The following is a 20,338-nucleotide window of genomic DNA, read 5'->3' as shown; positions in this document are numbered from 1 at the left end:
TTCTCCAGAAAACAGACGTCTGTTTATTACTGCCAGAAACAATTGTAAAAAGGTTTTGTCTAATGGCAAAACCCGCTATTCTCAGGTCATGAAATCTCGTATCTCATCTCAAAAATTAGGCTCTCGTGACTTCTGGAGAATCTTTAATAATATCATTAATAAGGGCAAATCTATAATTCCACCTTTCTTTTATGGTTCAGACTTTGTCACCTCACCTAAAGACAAAGCCGAGTTGTTTGCTAAAAACTTATCATCAATATCATCTCTTGATTCCACTAGTTTCGTTCTACCTGTTATTGCCAACAAACAGGTTAATCCATTGCTTGACATTCATATCACTCCAGCATTTGTATCTAAAGCGATTTCCTGCCTAGACTCTTCTACAGCTTGTGGCCCGGACAGCATACCTGTTATTGTCTTGCAGAAGTATTCTCCGGAGCTGTCGTCTATACTCTCAAAACTATTCAACAAGTGCTTATCAAAGTCTTGTTTTCCAGCCTGCTGGAAAGCGGCATCTGTTGTCCCTATCTTCAAAAATTCAGGAGAGCGATCTGATTCGTCTAACTACTGTCCCATAAGTCTTCTTCCTATCATAAGCAAGGTTTTTGAATCTTTAATTAACAAACACTTAATTTCTCATCTTGAATCTAATAACTTACTTTCTGACCATCAATATGGATTTCGATCTTCTGGTTCTACAGCTGATTTGCTAACAGTAATAATTGACAGGTTTTATCGTGCATTAGATGAAGGTGGAAAGGTTAAGGCCATCGCTCTTGACATTTCAAAAGCTTTTGATAAAGTTTGGGATGTTGGTCTTCTCCATAAGCTTTTTTCTTATGGTGTATCCGGCAACATCTTTAAAATTATTGAATCCTTCCTTTCCAATCGTAGCATAAAAGTTGTCCTCGATGGACAACACTCCTCTTCTTATTGTGTAACTTCAGGGGTTCCTCAAGGTTCTATTCTTGGCCCTATACTCTTTTTAATTTACATTAACGATCTTCCAGATATTCTAACATCTAAGATGGCATTGTTTGCTGATGATACTACCATTTATTCTTGTCGTGATAAGAAACCAACACCCTCTGATTGCTTGGAGGGGGCATTTGAGCTTGAAAAGGGTCTCACTTCTGCTACAGCATGGGGCTCACAGTGGCTGGTGTACTTTAATTCAGATAAAACTCATTTTTTTTTTATCCAATCGTTATCGCAATAATTTAGATCTTCCTATATTTATGAACGGTGATGTACTCGATGAGTCACCTACTCTTCATCTTCTAGGATTAACTCTTACTTCCAATCTTTCTTGGAAACCATATATCAAATCAGTTGCAAAATTAGCATCTGCTAAGGTTGCATCTTTTTATCGAGCTCGTCACTTTCTTACTTCGGATTCTATTCTCTATCTCCATAAATCTCAAATCCGGCCTTGTATGGAATACTGTTGCCATATCTGGGGCGGATCTTGTAATGATGCCCTTTCTTCTTTAGACAAGGTGCAAAAACGCATTGTAAACATAGTTGGACCTGCTCTTGCAACCAACCTCCAACCATTATCACATCGTCGTAATGTTGCTTCTCTTTCTCTTTTCTACAAATACTATAATGGGCACTGCTCTAAAGAGCTAGCGTCTCTTGTGCCATCTACTAAAATTCATTCTCGTGTTACTCGTCATTCAATTAAGTGTCATCCTTTTTCTGTGACTGTTCCTAAGTGCTCCAAAAACGCTTATTTGTCTAGTTTTTTTCCTCAAACATCAGCTCTTTGGAATTCGCTTCCTTTATCTTGCTTCATATAATTTGCTTCATCCTGATTCATATAATTTGCAATCCTTTAAGTCGTCCATCAATCGTTATCTTGCTCTACAATCTTCATCTTTTCTCTTTCAGTAACTTCCAACTTTAATTAGTGGCTGCTTGTAGCCTTGTTGGAAGCGAAGATATTTAAAAAAAAAAAAAATATGTGTATATATATATATATATATACACAGCTATTCACTAAAGTTTAAACCATTGCAGAATTTTATTAAGTATGTTTGGTTTTTGTTTAATAAAAAAAACTGTAACATGATATTGAATTAATTTTTTTTATTCATTAAAGAAAATTTAAAATGAATATGAACATATTATAAAAGTTATGATATTTAGTAAGAAAAAAACAATTTCAAAAATTGTATAGGAAAAATAAGAAGCATATAAGTTTAAACGAATTGCAACATTCAAACAAAAAAAGCAAAAAAAAAGCAAAAATAATATTTTAAGTGTCCTCCTTTGTTTTTATAGCAAAGATAATCTCCCTTATGCATTAATTCAACTTATTTTGTGAACATCACGCGAGGTACCTTCAGTCAGTACTCATTCAAGAATTGCTTCAAATGCTGAGTTGATTGAATTTCATGGTATGTCAGTTGATTGTTGATCCGAGACCAAATATTTTCAATTGGGTTGAGATCTGGTGAAATAATATATTTTTGATTGAGTGAGCTGAGTGAGCTAAAAGAATTCATCTTTCAAATTCACAAGCAAGCAATTCATCTTTCAACAAGATGGGGCGTCTTGTTGAAAGATGAATTGCTTGCTTCTGCCATACAAGTGTCTGATTGATGGAACTAAAGACGTTTCCAATGTGTTCTTGTAGGTGTATTGATCAATTTGGCCTTTGTACAGCTCACAGAAGCTTATACCTTTGTGAGAAAAACATACCCAGATGCCAACCGAACCTCCACCGCCTTGTTGACGATGTTGCAAAAACCTGTCTAAATATTTCTCAGTTGCAAATCTTCTGACATAGATTCTTCTCTTGCGGTTTATGACTTGAAAATTGGCTTCATCACTCCAGATAACTTTTGCTCACTGTTCTACAGACCACACTTGTTGTTTACGTTTATCTGAGATTGAAAGAATAGGTTTTCTAGCAGCTATGTACGTTCCAATACCTTTGTCCAACAATGTTTGTCTCACGAGCTCTCTGCTAACTCTTGGATTATTTTTTGACTTGTTGAAGATTTGTGCTAGCTTTTTGTAGCTGAGTCTGGGGTTTTCTCTGCTCAGTTTGGATGGTCTCCCAGTATGTGGCATGTTGGAGACGTCCTTGGTAAGTTCCCAGGTTTTGATGGTTTTTCGAACGCAATATTCAGAAATGTGAAATATTTTTCCTATTTGAATATTTGTGTGATTTTTTGTCCTTGTCATACCAATCACTTGCCATTTGATCTCACTAGAAACTGATTTTCGACCCATTTGCACGCAATTGAAATTGATTTAAAATTTGCAATATTTCAAGTTGATTTTTAATGAATTAAAAGCTGCCTGATGATGTTGTGATGAATTTTTAGATTGTAAACTACTCATTTTAACTTTATTTGAAAATAAAAAAAATTTTCGCTCCAGATTTATCAATTAATTAGCAAATAATTGATACTATATAAAATCGTTTAAACTTTTGTGACACCTCTTAATTTCTATCAAAAGCCTTTTAATGAAATTTCTGTGTAAACAGTGATGAGTCGAAACCTACTTTTTTTTATTCTTTTAACAAATAACCTATTTACCAAGTTAAAAAAAAAATTATTTTGATATCTATTTCTGTTAGATTTTTATTTAAGAAAAACCGAAGATTAGATCTTAAAATTCTGTAATCGTTTAAACTTTTCATTCTTATACTTTTTGTTGTTGTTATTACTAAAATTAATAAGATAACCATTGCTTTTTTATGCAAGTTTTTTCCTTTTTTTTAACACTACCTGCAAAAAATGTTTTTTACATGTTAACTTTTTTATTCATGTACTTTATGTCCCTATGCTGTGGCCTACTATATAGTATGGCCGGATATGTTGCCTGTATGACAAAAAATTAGTGGGTCAAAATACATGGTTTAAAAATATACAGATTAACAGATTTAAAATATTTAGATTTTAAATATAAGATATACTTTATTTGTCTCAAAAAATGCGTGCAGTTGCCCTGTAGGTTGTAGTAGTAACTATAAGCAAAAAATTGGAGAATGTTCAAGTAATAGTAATAATGCACCATAAATAACTGACTTTAGTTTTCATGATAGCAATCATCTAGACCTTCAAAATTGTTGGACTAAGTTTTTCAACCGAGCTGATTGGATCCTCGCAGAAAAAATTCATCGGTATGTATTGATCATTTTGAAGATAAATCTTTATAAAGAGGTAAATGTAAAACATAAAACTATTCTAATAATCCTATACTAATAATTGTTACCAACCAATGCATCTTATTAAGCCAGCTCTAATTTAATCAAGCTCAGCTTTATGCAAGCTTCCAGTGGTTCGCAAGTATAATAATTTTTTGCAAGATGAAACAGATTGTTTCAGAAAATATGATACAATTAAAAGCATGGCAGATCTTGTCCAGCAAGAACATTTTTGTCCACCAGGGTTTTCATTTAAAAGACAACCATGTGAAAGGGATGTCACACTAAGATTGAGAGTATTACAACCGACAATGACTTGTAAAGCTACAATTTAACACTACAAAGTTATTTGAATGGAAACCTAGTTCCATTACCTGAATGGTTTTTAAAAGGTAGTGTTTGTAAGTTGACCAGAGCCTGTATGCTTGTTAATTTTATTTCCTTTAAAAAGCATATATTATCAAAGATATAGAAATTGTTTATTTATTAACTGCAAAGTTCAATCTAAACAAACAAACTATACGATTTTCTCTAATGCAAAGATACACATCAAAACAAACGTATAATTTGCTATTAGAAGAGCATCTACTTCCATATTATGGAAGTGACTGGGGCCCTGGTCCAGCAATAATGCACCATAAAAAACAATAATGCACCATAAAATGTATTGTTAAGGTGTTCCAATAATTAAAAAAGTGCATCTTTTGCTCTTTTTTAATTATGGGATAACTGATAATGGTTTTACGTGTATAGAACAAGAGGAATGCGGCAGAAAATTAGTTAGCACAATGATAACCATTATCCACCAAATTAATAGTTTGAAAAGATGAAGTTGCTGCTCTAAAATTTCGACAAGCCATGTATATAAACATAATAAACAACATAGTTTATATGTTGTTTCTTTGAGAAACAAAAGATTATTGACTTTGATGGAATTTTTTTATATATGTGTGTTGTTCTTTATTAGTAAATTCATGTAACTAAAGGTTTATAAAAACATTAGGTTAAAAATTTGACAAACACATTCCTGTTATTCTTACTTGTTTGAATCAATAATTTAGAGATCAAAAGATTTTTTCAGAGCAAAGAATGATAATGACTAAAATAGATAGACTTCTTGGCACAATTGACCATTATTTATTATCGGCTGTCTAAATATTTTAAGTATAAGATTTTAATACACATATTTTTTAAAAAGTAGTTTGAGCTGTGTACTTGCTTTACTTTACTTTAATTTATAGAAGATAATTTTGTTTATGTATAGAAGCAATTTAAATATGTATTGAATAATCATTAACTTTGTTCTCATTATAATTGCTATTAAATATATGAGTATGTGGCTATAAATAAGTCCTACTTTCAAATCTAATTAAAATATCAAAACAAATATAATTTAAGAAATATAATAATGAACTTGTTAAAATAAAATTTGATCAATTAATTTTTCTTTGATTACTATGATTACTATGATTTGTTTGTTTTAAATATCAATTGCTTTCAAATAGTTTTAATATTGGATTGTAAAGTTTGATGCACCCAATAGCATTTTTTGTATATAATTTTTTATTGTTACAATTTTTTTCTGCGGTGATAACGTCTGACGATTGCTGTGAATGCGACAAAAATTGTTTTTTGTAATACATGCTGATGATAGGGTACAGTTAATTGAAGTAAAATTCAAATGAATAGGTATTTTAAGAAATATAAATTATATATTATGTGAAATAGCATAAAGCTATTATTTATATAAAAAAAAGCATGGCTTCCAGAAATTATTTGAAAAAATATTAGAAATGATTTTATTTTAGAATATGCCGGTTTCTGAAGATGAGCCTTGTGAGAACCATACTGAATCAGATGCAACAGAAAGCAACTGCATTGATAGTTCAACAAATAACAATCTTTATGAAGTCGATAATAAAGCTGATGGTAAAACTGGTAAAGGTTGGGGAAAGATGTTAAATACACTTCGTAGCATCAAAAGTGGAACTATGAAATTCATTAATGCAGTCAAGGTAAAGTAAAAATCATTGTTTTAAGGTAAGGTCTAAATCGAGCTATAAGGTTTTTCAATGTATTTTAAACTATTTTTGAAAGATTAAGTTATTATAAAATAAAAACATAATATATAGCAAAGTCACAATTGTTTGCCTTAAAATGATATTACAATTAGTTTTATATAAATTAGATTTTCAAAAATTAATTAACATTTTTTTTTTGTTTCATCAACAAAAAAAATGTTGATGCAATATGCCATTCTGTAGAATTAGTTCAACTAACTAACAATTATAATGCCAATGGTGGAACTTTTTTTAATCTGTGAAAATAAGAAAAAAAAAAAAAAAAAAAAAATAAAGAAAATTATTTAGAATAGAACATAAAAAAAAAACAACCAATAAAGTGAAAATAAGAAAAATGTTCAAAATTATAAATAAGAAGAGGAGAAAAAAAACATTAAAAAAGCAAAATAACTGCAAACAGTTAATAAGAAACATTGTTCATAGTAAATTTGATAATGGAAAAAAAATTATAAAAAGGTAATTTATTAAAAAATGGTTTTATTGATTTATATTGATTGCATTGTTTATGTTGTCTTATGTCTTTCTGTGTATTAATTATGCTGATCTGTATTTTTTTGATTCATGCATTTCTCTTTTTTTTGGTGGTTTTGTTGCTTGTTACATTTGTTGCTATTTATACAAGTGATTTCTTTTTTTGATCATCCTGATATTTAAGTATATATATTTTTTATATAGTATCATCCTTCTGATCATATCTCATTAAACGTTGTGTCATCCATTATATTTCATATTATTTCATTGACTTTTTTCTCTTTTTTCTTTTATTGGTCTTGCTTTTTTTAATAATGGTTGTTCCTCTTTTTATTGATTTTTAATTATTTTTATTTACTTTTTTCTCAGTTTGCTATCTTTAATTAATTAACTATTACTTTTTGTTACTTATTTGTTTTTTGTTTTACTTGTTTATTTTATTAAGGTGTCACTCTAATGGTTTGTTTTTAACTATACAAGTGACACCTAACCTGATTTTGTAAAATTATGAATAAATTTGTAATTTATTTAGTTTTGTGGTTAAAAAATTAATTTAAAAAAATGAACTTATATTAATCAAATCATTATGTAGAAGTTAAAAATTAAAAAAAACATAGCTTTTCTTTACATTCAAATTTCCCAACATTCAGTAATACAAAAAAAATTGTTATATTTATAAAATCCTAGTAAATTTCCAAGTTTCCAAATCTACTGTAATATAAAGTAAAAATAATGTTATGTTTATAAAATTTAAGTAAATTCCTAATATTAAAAAACTTTATTTTGACTATTATAGTTATATGATATTAGTTTTAATATAGTTGTACTACTAACTTATTGGAAACTTATGAATTTTTTTACAAACTTTCTAAATCTAAGGATGCCAGCAGATTTTATTTACTTTAATTTTTTGATTTTTTGCATTTGAAAAGGTTTCCCATAAAAAAATTATTTATAAACTAGGCAAATATGGGATAGATAATCAGTTAATAAAATGGATTTGTGCTTTTCTGACCAATAGAAAACAAAGAGTCTTATTAGGAGATTATATACATCTCTATTTATATACATTACCTGTATACATCGAAATGGATACAGGTAACTAGCAGAGTACCTCAAGGTTCGGTGCTGGGACCCATACTATTTGTTCTATACATTTATGATATGTTGGACAGTATTACATGTCACTGTAAACTATTGCAGATGACACAAAAATATTAGCTGCTATTTCTAATGAAACAGACCATTTAAATTTACAAAGTGCTGTTAATAAATTATGAAATAAAACATTGTCTATGATTTTCAACAAGGAAAAATGTAATGTAATGCACTTTGGTCAAAATAACCAAAATTAATGCTACAAACTAAATAAACATATAACAACTGAAAAGGAAAAATGACTTGGGTGTATTGTTGGCAAAAGACCTTAAATGAAAGGAACATATTGTAACTGTAACTAATAAAGCAAATTGTTTTTTAGGATTAATAAGAAAAACGTTCAAATGTATTAATGGAACCACAATAAGATAACTGTATCTATCATTAGTAAGACCTCACTTGGAATATTCAGTGCTTGTCTGATGTCTGTACTTAAAAAGTGACATTAAAACTGTAGAAAGCATACAAAGAAAAGTGACAAAATTTATTAATGAGTTAAGAAATTACAGCTTTAAAGAAATTACAGAAGACCGGCTAAAAAGATTAGGAATTATGTCTTTAGAAACAAGAAGAGCAAGGGGTAACCTAATCTATCAATATAAAATCCACAAGATATTTGAAACTATCAATTGCATAAACCTTTTAAATACCAACCAACTGCATCTAAGAAATCAGCACTCCATAACAAAGCAGATCATAAAATCGTGTTTACTAAGACTTTTTTTTATCATCAGAGTTGTATACAATTGGAATAAACGAAATTCACAAACAACTAATTAAGAAACAGTTAATCAAGAAACTATAAATAAATTTTTAGAAACAATCATTCTGAAGGCTATTATAATGCAACTTAATACTGCAATCCGTTTTTTTTTTTTCTTTCTAAAACAATAGCTATAACCTTGAATTATTATTGTTATTATATTTTCTGGAGAAAAAGAAGTTTTATTGCTCAACTATTGTTTCTTTCTTGAAATCACCACACAAACTTCTTGTTTTACAATCTGAAAAATACATCATGTGTAAGCATAGTTTGTGATTTTAAAATTGCAATTTTTTCACAGAAAGTTTAAAACAAAAGCGGAGTAAATTTTTAAACAAAAATGTTGACTTTTTGAAAGCACTGATTTTTTACCCAATGGTAATTGCATGAGTCATGTTAAACCAACTATTTTCTAGCAAGAACTTTTAAAAGGGTACAAGATACTGGTAGATCAAAGAAAGTCAAAGTACTGTTATTTGCTTGCATTGATGTTCTTGATAATCAAAGCATGACAGGCTTTCCAAGTTGCAATGTTGCTTAGATTTTAAAAGCTTTTAAGCAATGGCAGATTTTTTTTTTTAATGGTGTTTGGGGAGAGAAAAGTGCTATTCTTATCATTTCTCTAGTATAAACTAAGTATTCTTTCTGATGGTAGTCAAATGTTCTTTCAACTGGTGCGCTTGCAGAATTTGTGCAGGTAAAACAGTCTTTGACATAAATCACAAACATTAACAAGAAAAATCTCTCAAAGTTGGCAGAAAAATTTATTGAGTAGATAAACTGATGTTTGAACAAAACATCTTAGCACCTTACAAAAGTATGATCATCCAGTACCAAGTTGAAAGGAAATCCATCCGATGGCTCTTTTTTAAGTAAAAGTAATGTAGTTTTGTTAAAATATATTTTAAATAAACTATGATTTTATACCCGAATTTGATGAAATCTATTTAAAAACATCTAAATTAATATACATTTATTTATCAAATATTTTTTTTATAGCATAAATCTAAAAAGTTTTAAAATTTAATACGTTTCCATGCAATCCTTAAATCTTTTACTTTATAAACAAGAAATAACAAAGAACTTGGAACTTATTTAATGACTTTTTGCCTTGTTTATTTCAGTACCTGGTTATTTTGTTACTTATTCTGTATTTATTTATTTTAGACATTTTTTGTAGTAATTTATATTGCCCTATTGTGATATTTAATATTATCAAGTGATAAATTATTAATTACTATCAAGATAATAAATGTGTTTTAAATTTGTTTAATTTTTTTAAAAGTTGATATACTTAAGTGATTTGTTACAACTTGCTTTATTTATGAAATGGCTTTAAATCATTTTATAAGTTATACCTTAATTATCATGTTGAAGTTAAATCTTAGATAATTATGAAATTTGCAGAAACATCAAGAAAAACCATTATTTAATATAGTTAGTTATAAAAATTTTACATATTTTAATAATTGTATGTATATATCATATTTAATATATGTAAAGAATTAAATAATTGGTGTTCTTGTTGAAAAAAACTAACCATTTCTTTAATGCTTTTAAAAAGATTTTCTAAAAAAAAAATTCCAGAAAAACAATAAAGATCAAAAAAGAAGATCAAATTATCTCGACGTATAAATAAACTGATTTATTGGTTGATAAATTAGTATTTATCAATAGTAACATTAGTATTTATTAATAGTAATGTTTCAGAATGTTAAGGACTCTTACTTCCTTTTAAAACTTGCTAACTTTAAGCAACATTTTTTGTACTATGAAAATATTATGTTTTGAATGATTTAAGGGCAAATAATAATATATTAAAACTATGTTACAAATGGTTTTACTTTAGATCCTTGTTTATGATGACGTGTCTCTTGAAAACATAACCACATCAGAATCAGATATACAAGAAAATAAGCATATTAACGATTCTACTAACAACATTTTATCTAAAGTTGATGGTGATGATGCTAATATTGATAAAATTATTCAAGAGCCTGTTCAACGAGAACCTTCTAATAATTCAAGTTCTCTTCCACCAAAAGCTGAAAATTCGGTACATTTAGTTTTGATTTTCTTTTTATGATTTTTCAGTTTTTATTATTAATCAAATATTTATGTAAATTTAACATCAAGTTTGCCTTTTTTTGCTACCTCTAATTTTGCCTTAAACTTAACCAGTCTATTTTTCTCAGCTTTAAGATGTTATTTTTAATTTCTTGTTAATTCTGTTATTTTCTTTGCTTCAGTTGTTTTCAAATTAAATATACTATCTGTAAATGCTTATTAAAATGACTTTTCTTTATTATTATGGGTTTTTTAGAAAGCTTGAAAATAACTTACTCTAAATATATACCTTATAAATGTTTTAGTTGGTTTTTACTACTTTTACTTAATGCTAAATTACGTAAACAAAATCTTTGCATGACTATTTTGAAATTTGTATTATTTTTTGATAAAATTTTTTTAATCATTTTTATAACATGTTGTTTTTTACAAGTTTCAAAGATTTTTGTATAATGTTTAAAGATAAAAAAAAACTTTAGCTTATAATAATGTGATATTTTGTTTTTAATAAATATTTGCTAATAACATTAATATACAAAAAATAATAACAATTAATATAACAAATAATATAAAACAAATATAACAATTATATATTAATATAAACAAATATAAAAATTAATATAAAAAATTATTTATTTATAATAAATATTTGGTAATAAACTAGTTTGTTTATGTAATAGTTTTATTTATTGTTTTATAATTCAAGGTATTAGTTTGTTATTATTGGTAACAACTTGTTCAAACAATTTATTGAAAGTTTGCTTAAATGGTTTTTTTTCAATGTTTACATCTAGTTAAATCAGGTTGAAATAATTAAGAAGTAAAAGAAAATAGTTTGTATATAGCTGTGTTTTATGGATTTGTAGCTCATGTAAAAAAATTAAATTTAAAAAAGTTGACTTTGCTTTATAACACAGGAAGAAAATGGCAAATCAAAATCTTGGAACAAGGAAATGGAACTTATTAACAAAGAGCAAACTAATCAAAATGCAAAGCAGCTGTATAAAATTTAATTTTTATTTTAATTGCAGTTTAAAAAGTTTTTTTTTTGCTTCTTAAAAACATAATGTTTAGGTTTAACAGCCAGTTGTTCAAAGTTCCAGTTTGTGATCATAACATGATTTCCATACGTTTTTATTTTGTGGCATTGAATTTTGATTATGACCTTTATGTAATGTTTGGGCATAAAGATCTTGGTAACTGGAAACAACCTGCTGTTCATATGCATAAATACAGGTATAAATATAATGTAGTATTAGTGTATACAGTTTTGCACACTATTATTGTTTGATTGAAGATAAGTGTTTAAGCTGATCCAATTTAGATGTGAAGAACATTTGTTATACTTATTTTGAGGTATAATATCATCTTCTTCTTTTGAAATTTAGCGCCAGCGCACGAAAAAGTGCTGACTGGGCGTTCATTATTTGTCTGGTGTGCGCGATTTTAGAAATTATTTGTTTTTTGTGCTTCTTTAATCAGAAGTTGCCCTCTTGCAAATCAGCATTATCTATTCACATTTCGAAGTGCTAACCATTGAGTCACTCCAAAATTTCGTAATTGTTAACTAATTTTACTAATTTTGTTTACAGATCTTTTTTATTATGAAAACATTTAAACATGCAAGCATCTCAAATAAAAAAATGAGGACTTATTTTTCTTATTAAAATAAAATTAAACCTCGAAACAATATTAATTTAGTTTAAGAACCTTTAAGTATTTTAAGAATACTTTAAGTATTTTAATAAGCAAAGTAGGGTTGAATTTTTTCTTTTGTCATCTGAGTCTGCATTTTCTTGTGACTCCAAATTGCTAACATCTACATCGATTGAGACTGAAAGCGATTGATTTATTGGTAAATGTTCATCAATCTTTATTTTTTGATGAGTCTCAAGATATATGTTTAGTGCTCGTTTTTTTATTGCCTCTCTCTTAATCTCCGTCCATAACTTATTGTTATAGCCCATACACATCAACATTGTCATTGTGTTGTGTTTGAGTTTTGATCTTCAATATACTAAACATTCGCTCGACTCCAGAATTTGAACCAGCAATTGAAAGCACCACTTCTGCAATAAGTGAAACATTAAAGAACTCTGTTTTTTTGAATCTTAAAATGTACATCCAAACTTCTGAAGCACAGTTTTCTTTTATTCTATCATTAGCAAATTGACTTTTAACAAAAAACCGGAATCATTTCCATTTATAATTTTTGACTTGTCAAATCCAGCATAAACTAGGGGTACTTTAAAATGATTATATAGGTATTCAATCATGTCATTGCTGTATGTTGGGTTTTTATTGATTAATCAGTTTCTTGGGTCCATCCAAACCATGTTTGTAAATACCGGATCATTAAAACATTCAAATCGAGTTTTCAAAGTTTACAACAATATAGAGTAACTCTTTTTTTTTAGTTGGAGGCTTCCTCTGTTGATGGCATACTTAGAAAAGTAAAATTTTCTTGAATAATTGCAGTTTGCTCACGGTTAGCGGGTAATTTTAGCATGTGACCATACTTATAGAAATTAGAAATAAGGTTATTTGGTTCTATTGCATCAACTTGAAAGCAAGCTAAACAACTGTCTAACAACTCCTTCGGCTTTCCTGCACTTTCTAAAAGGTCACTTATTTCCATTAAAGTTCGATCTAGTAATAGCTTCACTTCAAAAGGTAGCAGGCTATCATCTTCAAATACTTTGGAGAGAGGAGAAACCTTTTCAATGACATCTAAATAGACGCAAACTTTACAAAGCACTCTATAAGATTTGAGTTGTTTTAGGATCCCCTTTATTTTACTTCTGGTTTAATTTTTACCCTTTTTAGATACCAGAGTGTTTTCAAATGTTAGGATAACAGCTGGCCGCATATTAAGGAGACTGGAAATAGCTGTGCGACTATGTGGTATAAACCTTGTACCTTTCAATTTAGGAAAGATGTAAGAACTTATATTAAGCACTTCGGCTGCTTTAGTAATTTCTCCTTTTATAACTCCTGAAGACTTGCATATGAAAAATATTTTCGTAAAGCCTATCAACATCTTTAAAAGACGGTTCAAAGAATGCATCTTTAACAGCTAATTCCATTAGATGGTTGATGCAATGTATTGGTACCAACCAAGGGTGATCACCATCTCAGCAAAGTTTTTTGTGAAGACCTTCTTTGTGACCCATCTTAACGCCAGCACCATTGGCTGTGCAACTGATCAATTTTTCCCAAAAGGTGGCACATGGCAAAGGTCTGTTTTCATCAAATATGCTGTCAATGCCAAGCTTTAAAGAAGCAGCATTGGTTCCACCATAGTCCTTACTGTCTATCAAATTGATGGCCAATTTATATACTGTATTTATAAGCTTTTGATATGCATCATGACTGGCCTTCTCTATGCTAGAGGAAATAGAAGTTTGGAAGGAAATAGAACCTTTTTTTACATTTTTAATACAATCTTTAAAAATACGATTGAAATTTTTTGGCAAGTGCTTAAAAAAGCGCCAGCCATAATAATGGCCGGAGTGTGGACAAGCGCAAAACTGCAAGAGCGCAAAAGTGCTGGTCAAACAGAGAAGACTGTATTATGCAGAGATTGGCTTTACATATTATTTGATCATTTTCAAAAAAAGATATGGAAAATTTGTTAAAAAGATATTATTGTTACTAAAAAGCTGTACTAAAATCATGCAAAGTACAGTAAAGTGTATGAAGGTATTGTAATTGTCTATAGTTATATATTTAAGGGTTAGGTCATTTATGTCTAATATTTGTTGCTTTTACAAGGTTTGATGAGCTAAGGGGCAAAAATGTTAGTTAAGTTATGCAACACTATTTGAGCAGATCTAGGGCTTTAAGTTTGATTTTAAAAACTGTATTCTTTTTCTACTATTGTTAGTCTCTCAAAAACATGTTTAAGAGTTTGGGCTTTGACCTTATGACTACATCAAGGTGATCATAAATTTTATTTCAGGAAACAACAGTCAGTAATTCAGTAGGTCTATAGCAATTAGTCTGAGTTATCATTCAAGTTATATTCTTCAGGAGTATTTTTTATTTTTATTTTTTTATCAGAGAAGTTTTTGTTAGAGTTACTCAGTACAATTTTTATACTACATAATTAATTGTTGTATTACAGTTTTGTCAAACTTTGTTTTCATTTAAATTTGTTCGTTTACATTTATTTGCTTTTATTTGCTGTTGTTTTACATAAGATTAGAAGGCGACTTAAAGTAAAAAATGTTTAAAAATGATTAATTTAGTTAAAAAAATTTTAATATAAAAAACAAGTTCCAAAAAAAGTCTTGAGCAAAATAGAATCTTTGCCCAAATCACATAAAACTTTAACTCAAGCCAACGAAACCTCTGGGTTGTACAGACTACTTATAACCAAAAAGTTTTTAACCACCTCTTTAAGAACATTGCTACCTTTAAAAAGGTTGACCAAAATCTGAAAAATCAAATAAATATTGAAAGTAAACACCTTTTAATTAGTCATGATGTTTCCAACAGAGTTGAACGTAATTAACTAAAAGACTCTTATTGTTTTATTACTCTAAAAGATCACAATAATAATTTTTTAAACAAACCTACAATTTGGGTATTAAATCCAAGATTTAATACCCAAATTGTAGGTTTGTTTAAAAAATTCTACAATTTGGGTATTAAATCCAATTAAGGAAAAATTTACATCAATCTATGGCAAAATACATAGTACATTAACATTTGTTTTAAAGTATTAATGTAAAACATATACAAATTCTTGATTTTAGATATAACTGGTTTTTCTCCTTCAATTAATGAAAGTTTAATGAAGCTTGGATTAAAAAAAGTGAAGGTTTATTTGTTGTCACCATAGCACAGAAGTTTGCGAGTTGTATATATTGACTGTAAATGCCCTCCTAGCATACTAATAAGTTTTTCTCAAACTTTCGAAGATTTACAACTAATTTTTCAAATGAAATGAAAGTATTTTTCACCAAGTGATTCCTCCTTTTCAAGATGTATTAATTCATTTTATTTGCAAGCTTGCTTACTGTTTAAAAAAACAAATATAAAAAATAGGCAGTCGTTTTTTGGTCATGGTTAATTTGCATTTTCCAGTTGGTCACAAACTTGCAAAATATTTACTCAAAATACAATTAAAATGAGTTACTTGTGTATGCCAAACATCAAATCCATTATTAATTTGCACAATCACAGGATATTATATAACCAAGGAACAATTAAGGAAAAAAGTTGGAACTGTGTTAACAAATCCACCTGCCCCATAACAATCAGTGCTTAAAGAAGAACATTTTTCAAGCCACAGTATTGCCAAAGTAGTTTTTTGGCTCATGAAAAACTTTACTTTTAGCATACTAAGATTTAAACTTCATTTAAATTTTAGTATGCTAATTACATAAGTTATTAATTGGTTTAACGGCATTGCAGACAAAAATAGTTGTTTCTTCATCCAATTCATCATAGATGAATTTTATTCATCTAAAACTACCGAAATATTTAATAAAGCCATTTCCTTTGCAAAGCAACACACCACAATAACAGACAACCAAATTAGAATTATAAAACATAACTGAAAATCCCTGCACTACTACAACAAAAGCATGTGGATAAAAAAAGTGAATCATGAAAGTTTTGATGTAACAATGGGCAGCTACGATGGCGCTGAAATTTGTGAACTTGTAGGGATCTAAATACTCAATAAACTATCCAATATAATTATAAAAACCGACAGGGTTTTATACCGTGATGATGGCTTGTTGATAATATGTAATTCTAACGACAAACAAACGGAACGAATGCGAATAAACATAATCCAAAATTTTAAAGATGTTGGATTTCAAATAGATATAAAAACAAATCTTAAATCAGATAACTTCCTTGATGTCACCTTTAATTTAGCTTAAAACATCCATAAGCTTTTCAAAAAACCCATCGATAATCTTCAATTATCAAACACTTACCTACTTCAATATCCAACAGACTTTTGCAAAATTCCAAAACAAAGTTATGTTTAATCAATTTAAAAATGATTATGAACAAGCACTAAAAAAAAGCAGATACAAAAACTATTCGCTTAAATATCAGCAAGGGTTGAATTAAGCGATTTGCAAAATCTGGAAAAATATCTGGTCTTCAAAATTTTAGTTTATGCAAATCCATTTACTTTGTTTTCAAGGAGCAAATTATTATGAGTTTGTTAGCGAAAAAGTTATAAAAAACAAAACAATAAACTTACGACTACAAAAGTAATAACACTCTAGTCACTAACTGCAATATAAAAGTAATATAACTATAATAGTGTTATTACTTTTATAAAGCACTTATAACTTTTAAAGTTCATTCTTTGCTTGAATAACATAAGTAATTCCAAACTTGTATTTAAGTAGAAAAGCATCTAGAAAAAATAAAGTGGATATTCAAATATTATTAAACTTCAGGAACTTTTAAGAACTTTATAAAAAGTTTAGCATTATGAAAAACGTCTGTAATAATAATAATAATAATAATAATAATAATAATAATAATAATAATAATAATAATAATAATAATAATAATAATAATAAATAGTCTGTAAAAGACTCTAATAGTCTGTAAAAACGTGCGTTAATTTTAAAATCAACCAATAAAAAGTTTTGATTGGTTGATTTTAAATTTAATGTGGGTTTTTACAGTAATGTTTTTCATATTGCTAAACTTTTTATACAGTACATTTTTATAAAGTTGTTTAAGTTCCTTTAGTTTTAAATATTATTTAAATATCCACTCTATTTTTCTAGATGCTTTTCTACTTCAATTAAAATTTGGGATTACTTATGTTGTTTGAACAAAAAATGAATTACAAAATAAAGGGCTATAAAAGTAATAACACTATTATAGTGTTATTACTTTTATAGCGCAGTTAGTGACTATAGTGTTATTACTTTTGTAGTCGTAAGTTTATTGATTTATTTTTTATAATGTTTTCGCTAACAAATTTAAGTTGATTTACCCCCTGAAAAACAAAGAACACAGTTTTGCATAAACTACAAATTTACCAAGAAGACCAGATATTTTTCTAGATTTTGCATTTTGCAATCGCTTAACTCAACCCTTGATCAGATCAAACAAAAAGTACCCCAAAAAAATCGTAAACGCAATATCATATGGTTCAACCCCCCATTTAATGAAAATGTCTCCGCAAATGTTGCTAAAATGTTCTTAAATATACTAGAAAAAAACTTTCCTAAAACACACAAACTTTGCAAAATCTTAAACAGAAGCACTTTAAAGGTAAGCTACAGTTGCACTGAAAATATAGAAAAATTATAAAAAGCCACAATAAAAAAATTCTCTTCCCAAGAATTGAAAATAATGACCCAAAATGCAATTGTCAAAACAAAGCAGAATGCCCCCTGAATGGTAAGTGCAAATCCACAATTGGATTAACAGAAGGTGAATGGAAAACCAGGTATAACAACCATATATCGTATCCAAAACCTGAGGAACTGCTAAATAAAAGAACCAAAGTTATATCAAAGTGCCGCAATGAAAATAAATTACCAAGTTTATTAAAAAATTACCAAGTTTGCTACAAACCTAACTAATTAACAACTAACTAACAACTAAAAATAACTACATTATTCTACTAGGGTAACCCACTAAATTACTCCCATACACAGCTGTTGTAATATTTCTTAATATTATATATATTTTTATATCAATTTTTAATTTTAAATTTTTTAATACATAAATAATGCACATTATCACATAAACAAATATTTTAACCAACATTAAAACATATAACTGTTTCACAACTATTAACTAACTAAAAACAAATTATTAATATTATAAATCAAACTCCTAAACATTTTCTGTCACGTAACGATCTAAAATACAAGTATAAACTTCAACTTAACAAATCGTAGCAAAATTAAACTTTTACTACTTGCCTGACGATTGCTGTAACTCATGAAACTCAGAGTTGCAATATTAAACTATATTATAAACATTAGCATTTAGCCAATTCCTGGTACTGCAGGTAACAGTAACATATATACTATTTAGCTCTAGTTTATCTATTGAGCACTCTTTTAAGTATACAATAGTATATTTGATAGTATAAAGATATTTTCTTTATTCATATATATACACTTACATATATATATATATATATATATATATATATATATATATATATATATATATATACATACATACATATATATATATATATATATATATATATATATATATATATATATATATATATATATATATATATATATATATATATATACATACATACATATATATATATATATATATATATATATATATATATATATATATATATATATATATATATATATATGTATATATAATTGTATACAGAGCGGGCTTGTGGCGTCTGCGAAGAACGCAATTCACAAAGGTGGCAAATTTTAAGATCAACAGTAAATAAATAGTTGCCAAAAAAAAAATACTTCATTCCAATAATATTTGACCATTATTTATATATGTTTAAAATTTCATCGATATTTCAATACTTGAATTTTGTAAAGAATTTTCTTATAAAACTGTTAATTTAACTGTTGAAATTCTTTTTTGCTTAATTTTGTCAGTTTTTTAGTATCATCTAAAACTGCTAAAAAAACAGCATGCACATGATAAAAACCAGGCTAAACTAGATATTTTTTTGAGTTCAGAAACACCTTATAGTCCAGCAATGATTCTGAGATAAATACTTTGCCATATAAAATCAATTGAAACAAAGTCAAAGAAAATGAAGTTGAGATAGAAGGTAAATAATTGAAATAGAACAATATAACAAAATAGAAAATAGAGAAAAACGGAAGAGCTATCGGCTGTAAGCCAACTTCAAAACACTCTTCCTGCAAATGGAACTAGCTTGCATTCTTTTTGTACATGAGAAGAAATTTCTGATTGGTCTGTCACAAACCATAATATTCAAGAAATAGTTATGAAAGGTTCTGTAAACTGTCAATTAAACAGCTACCCAAGAAATTGTGAGAATTATTCAATTTGCACTTCTTTTTATTGAGAGAAAATGGTTATTTGTTGGAAGAAATTTTGACCGACCTAATGAAAAGATATTTCTGGTGCAAAGTTGATGACTGAACATTGTTTGTTGTCACGAAAAACTAATGAAAAATTCCACTCGATATTCTAACATTTGTATTCACACCAATGGTCGTGAAGAAATATTCCACAATATTGTATCACATTGAGAATCTTGCTAACATTTCCAGTTGCTGTCTGTCAAGGCGAATAACCTATTTCCAAACTAAATTTGATCAAAAACTATTTACGATCAAACATCAAGAAATACTGAATGGACCTTTGATTGTTTCTTTTGAGAGCAAAAAAAGCTAGTTAAATATGAAACTTGAATTTGCTCAAATGAAAGCCAGAAGAGTGCTACTTTCAAATACTAAAATTTAAAAATCTAAGTTTCTATAAAGTTTCGAATTTTCAATCATTTTATTCTTAATTTAAAAATTTGATACATTTTCATAATATTTAATTTTAATATTCTTTGACTTTATTATTTTCTTTATATATATATATATATATATATATATATATATATATATATATATATATATATATATATATATATATATATATATATATATATAT

At 27.7% G+C, this 20,338-nt stretch overlaps 1 protein-coding gene across 2 annotated transcripts in view; it reads left to right on the top strand.

Moving 5' to 3' along the window:
- Window positions 1-20,338, top strand: part of LOC136091512 (uncharacterized) — a 90,008-nt gene that overhangs the window by 6,412 nt on the left and 63,258 nt on the right. Inside the window, exons 3-6 of one of the 2 annotated variants that reach the window (XM_065819154.1) lie at window positions 5,974-6,180; window positions 10,488-10,694; window positions 11,623-11,705; window positions 11,780-11,941. In XM_065819154.1, the coding sequence (XP_065675226.1) occupies window positions 5,974-6,180; window positions 10,488-10,694; window positions 11,623-11,705; window positions 11,780-11,941 (659 nt within the window). The remainder of the gene's footprint in view (window positions 1-5,973; window positions 6,181-10,487; window positions 10,695-11,622; window positions 11,706-11,779; window positions 11,942-20,338) is intronic. The other variant, XM_065819155.1, reaches the window with a different exon arrangement.

This window comes from Hydra vulgaris, chromosome 15, assembly GCF_038396675.1.
Source record: "Hydra vulgaris chromosome 15, alternate assembly HydraT2T_AEP".
Classification (NCBI taxonomy): Eukaryota; Metazoa; Cnidaria; class Hydrozoa; order Anthoathecata; family Hydridae; genus Hydra; species Hydra vulgaris.
The sequence above is the reverse complement of the archived record's forward strand: the minus strand, read 5'-3'. Positions and strand labels throughout refer to the sequence as shown.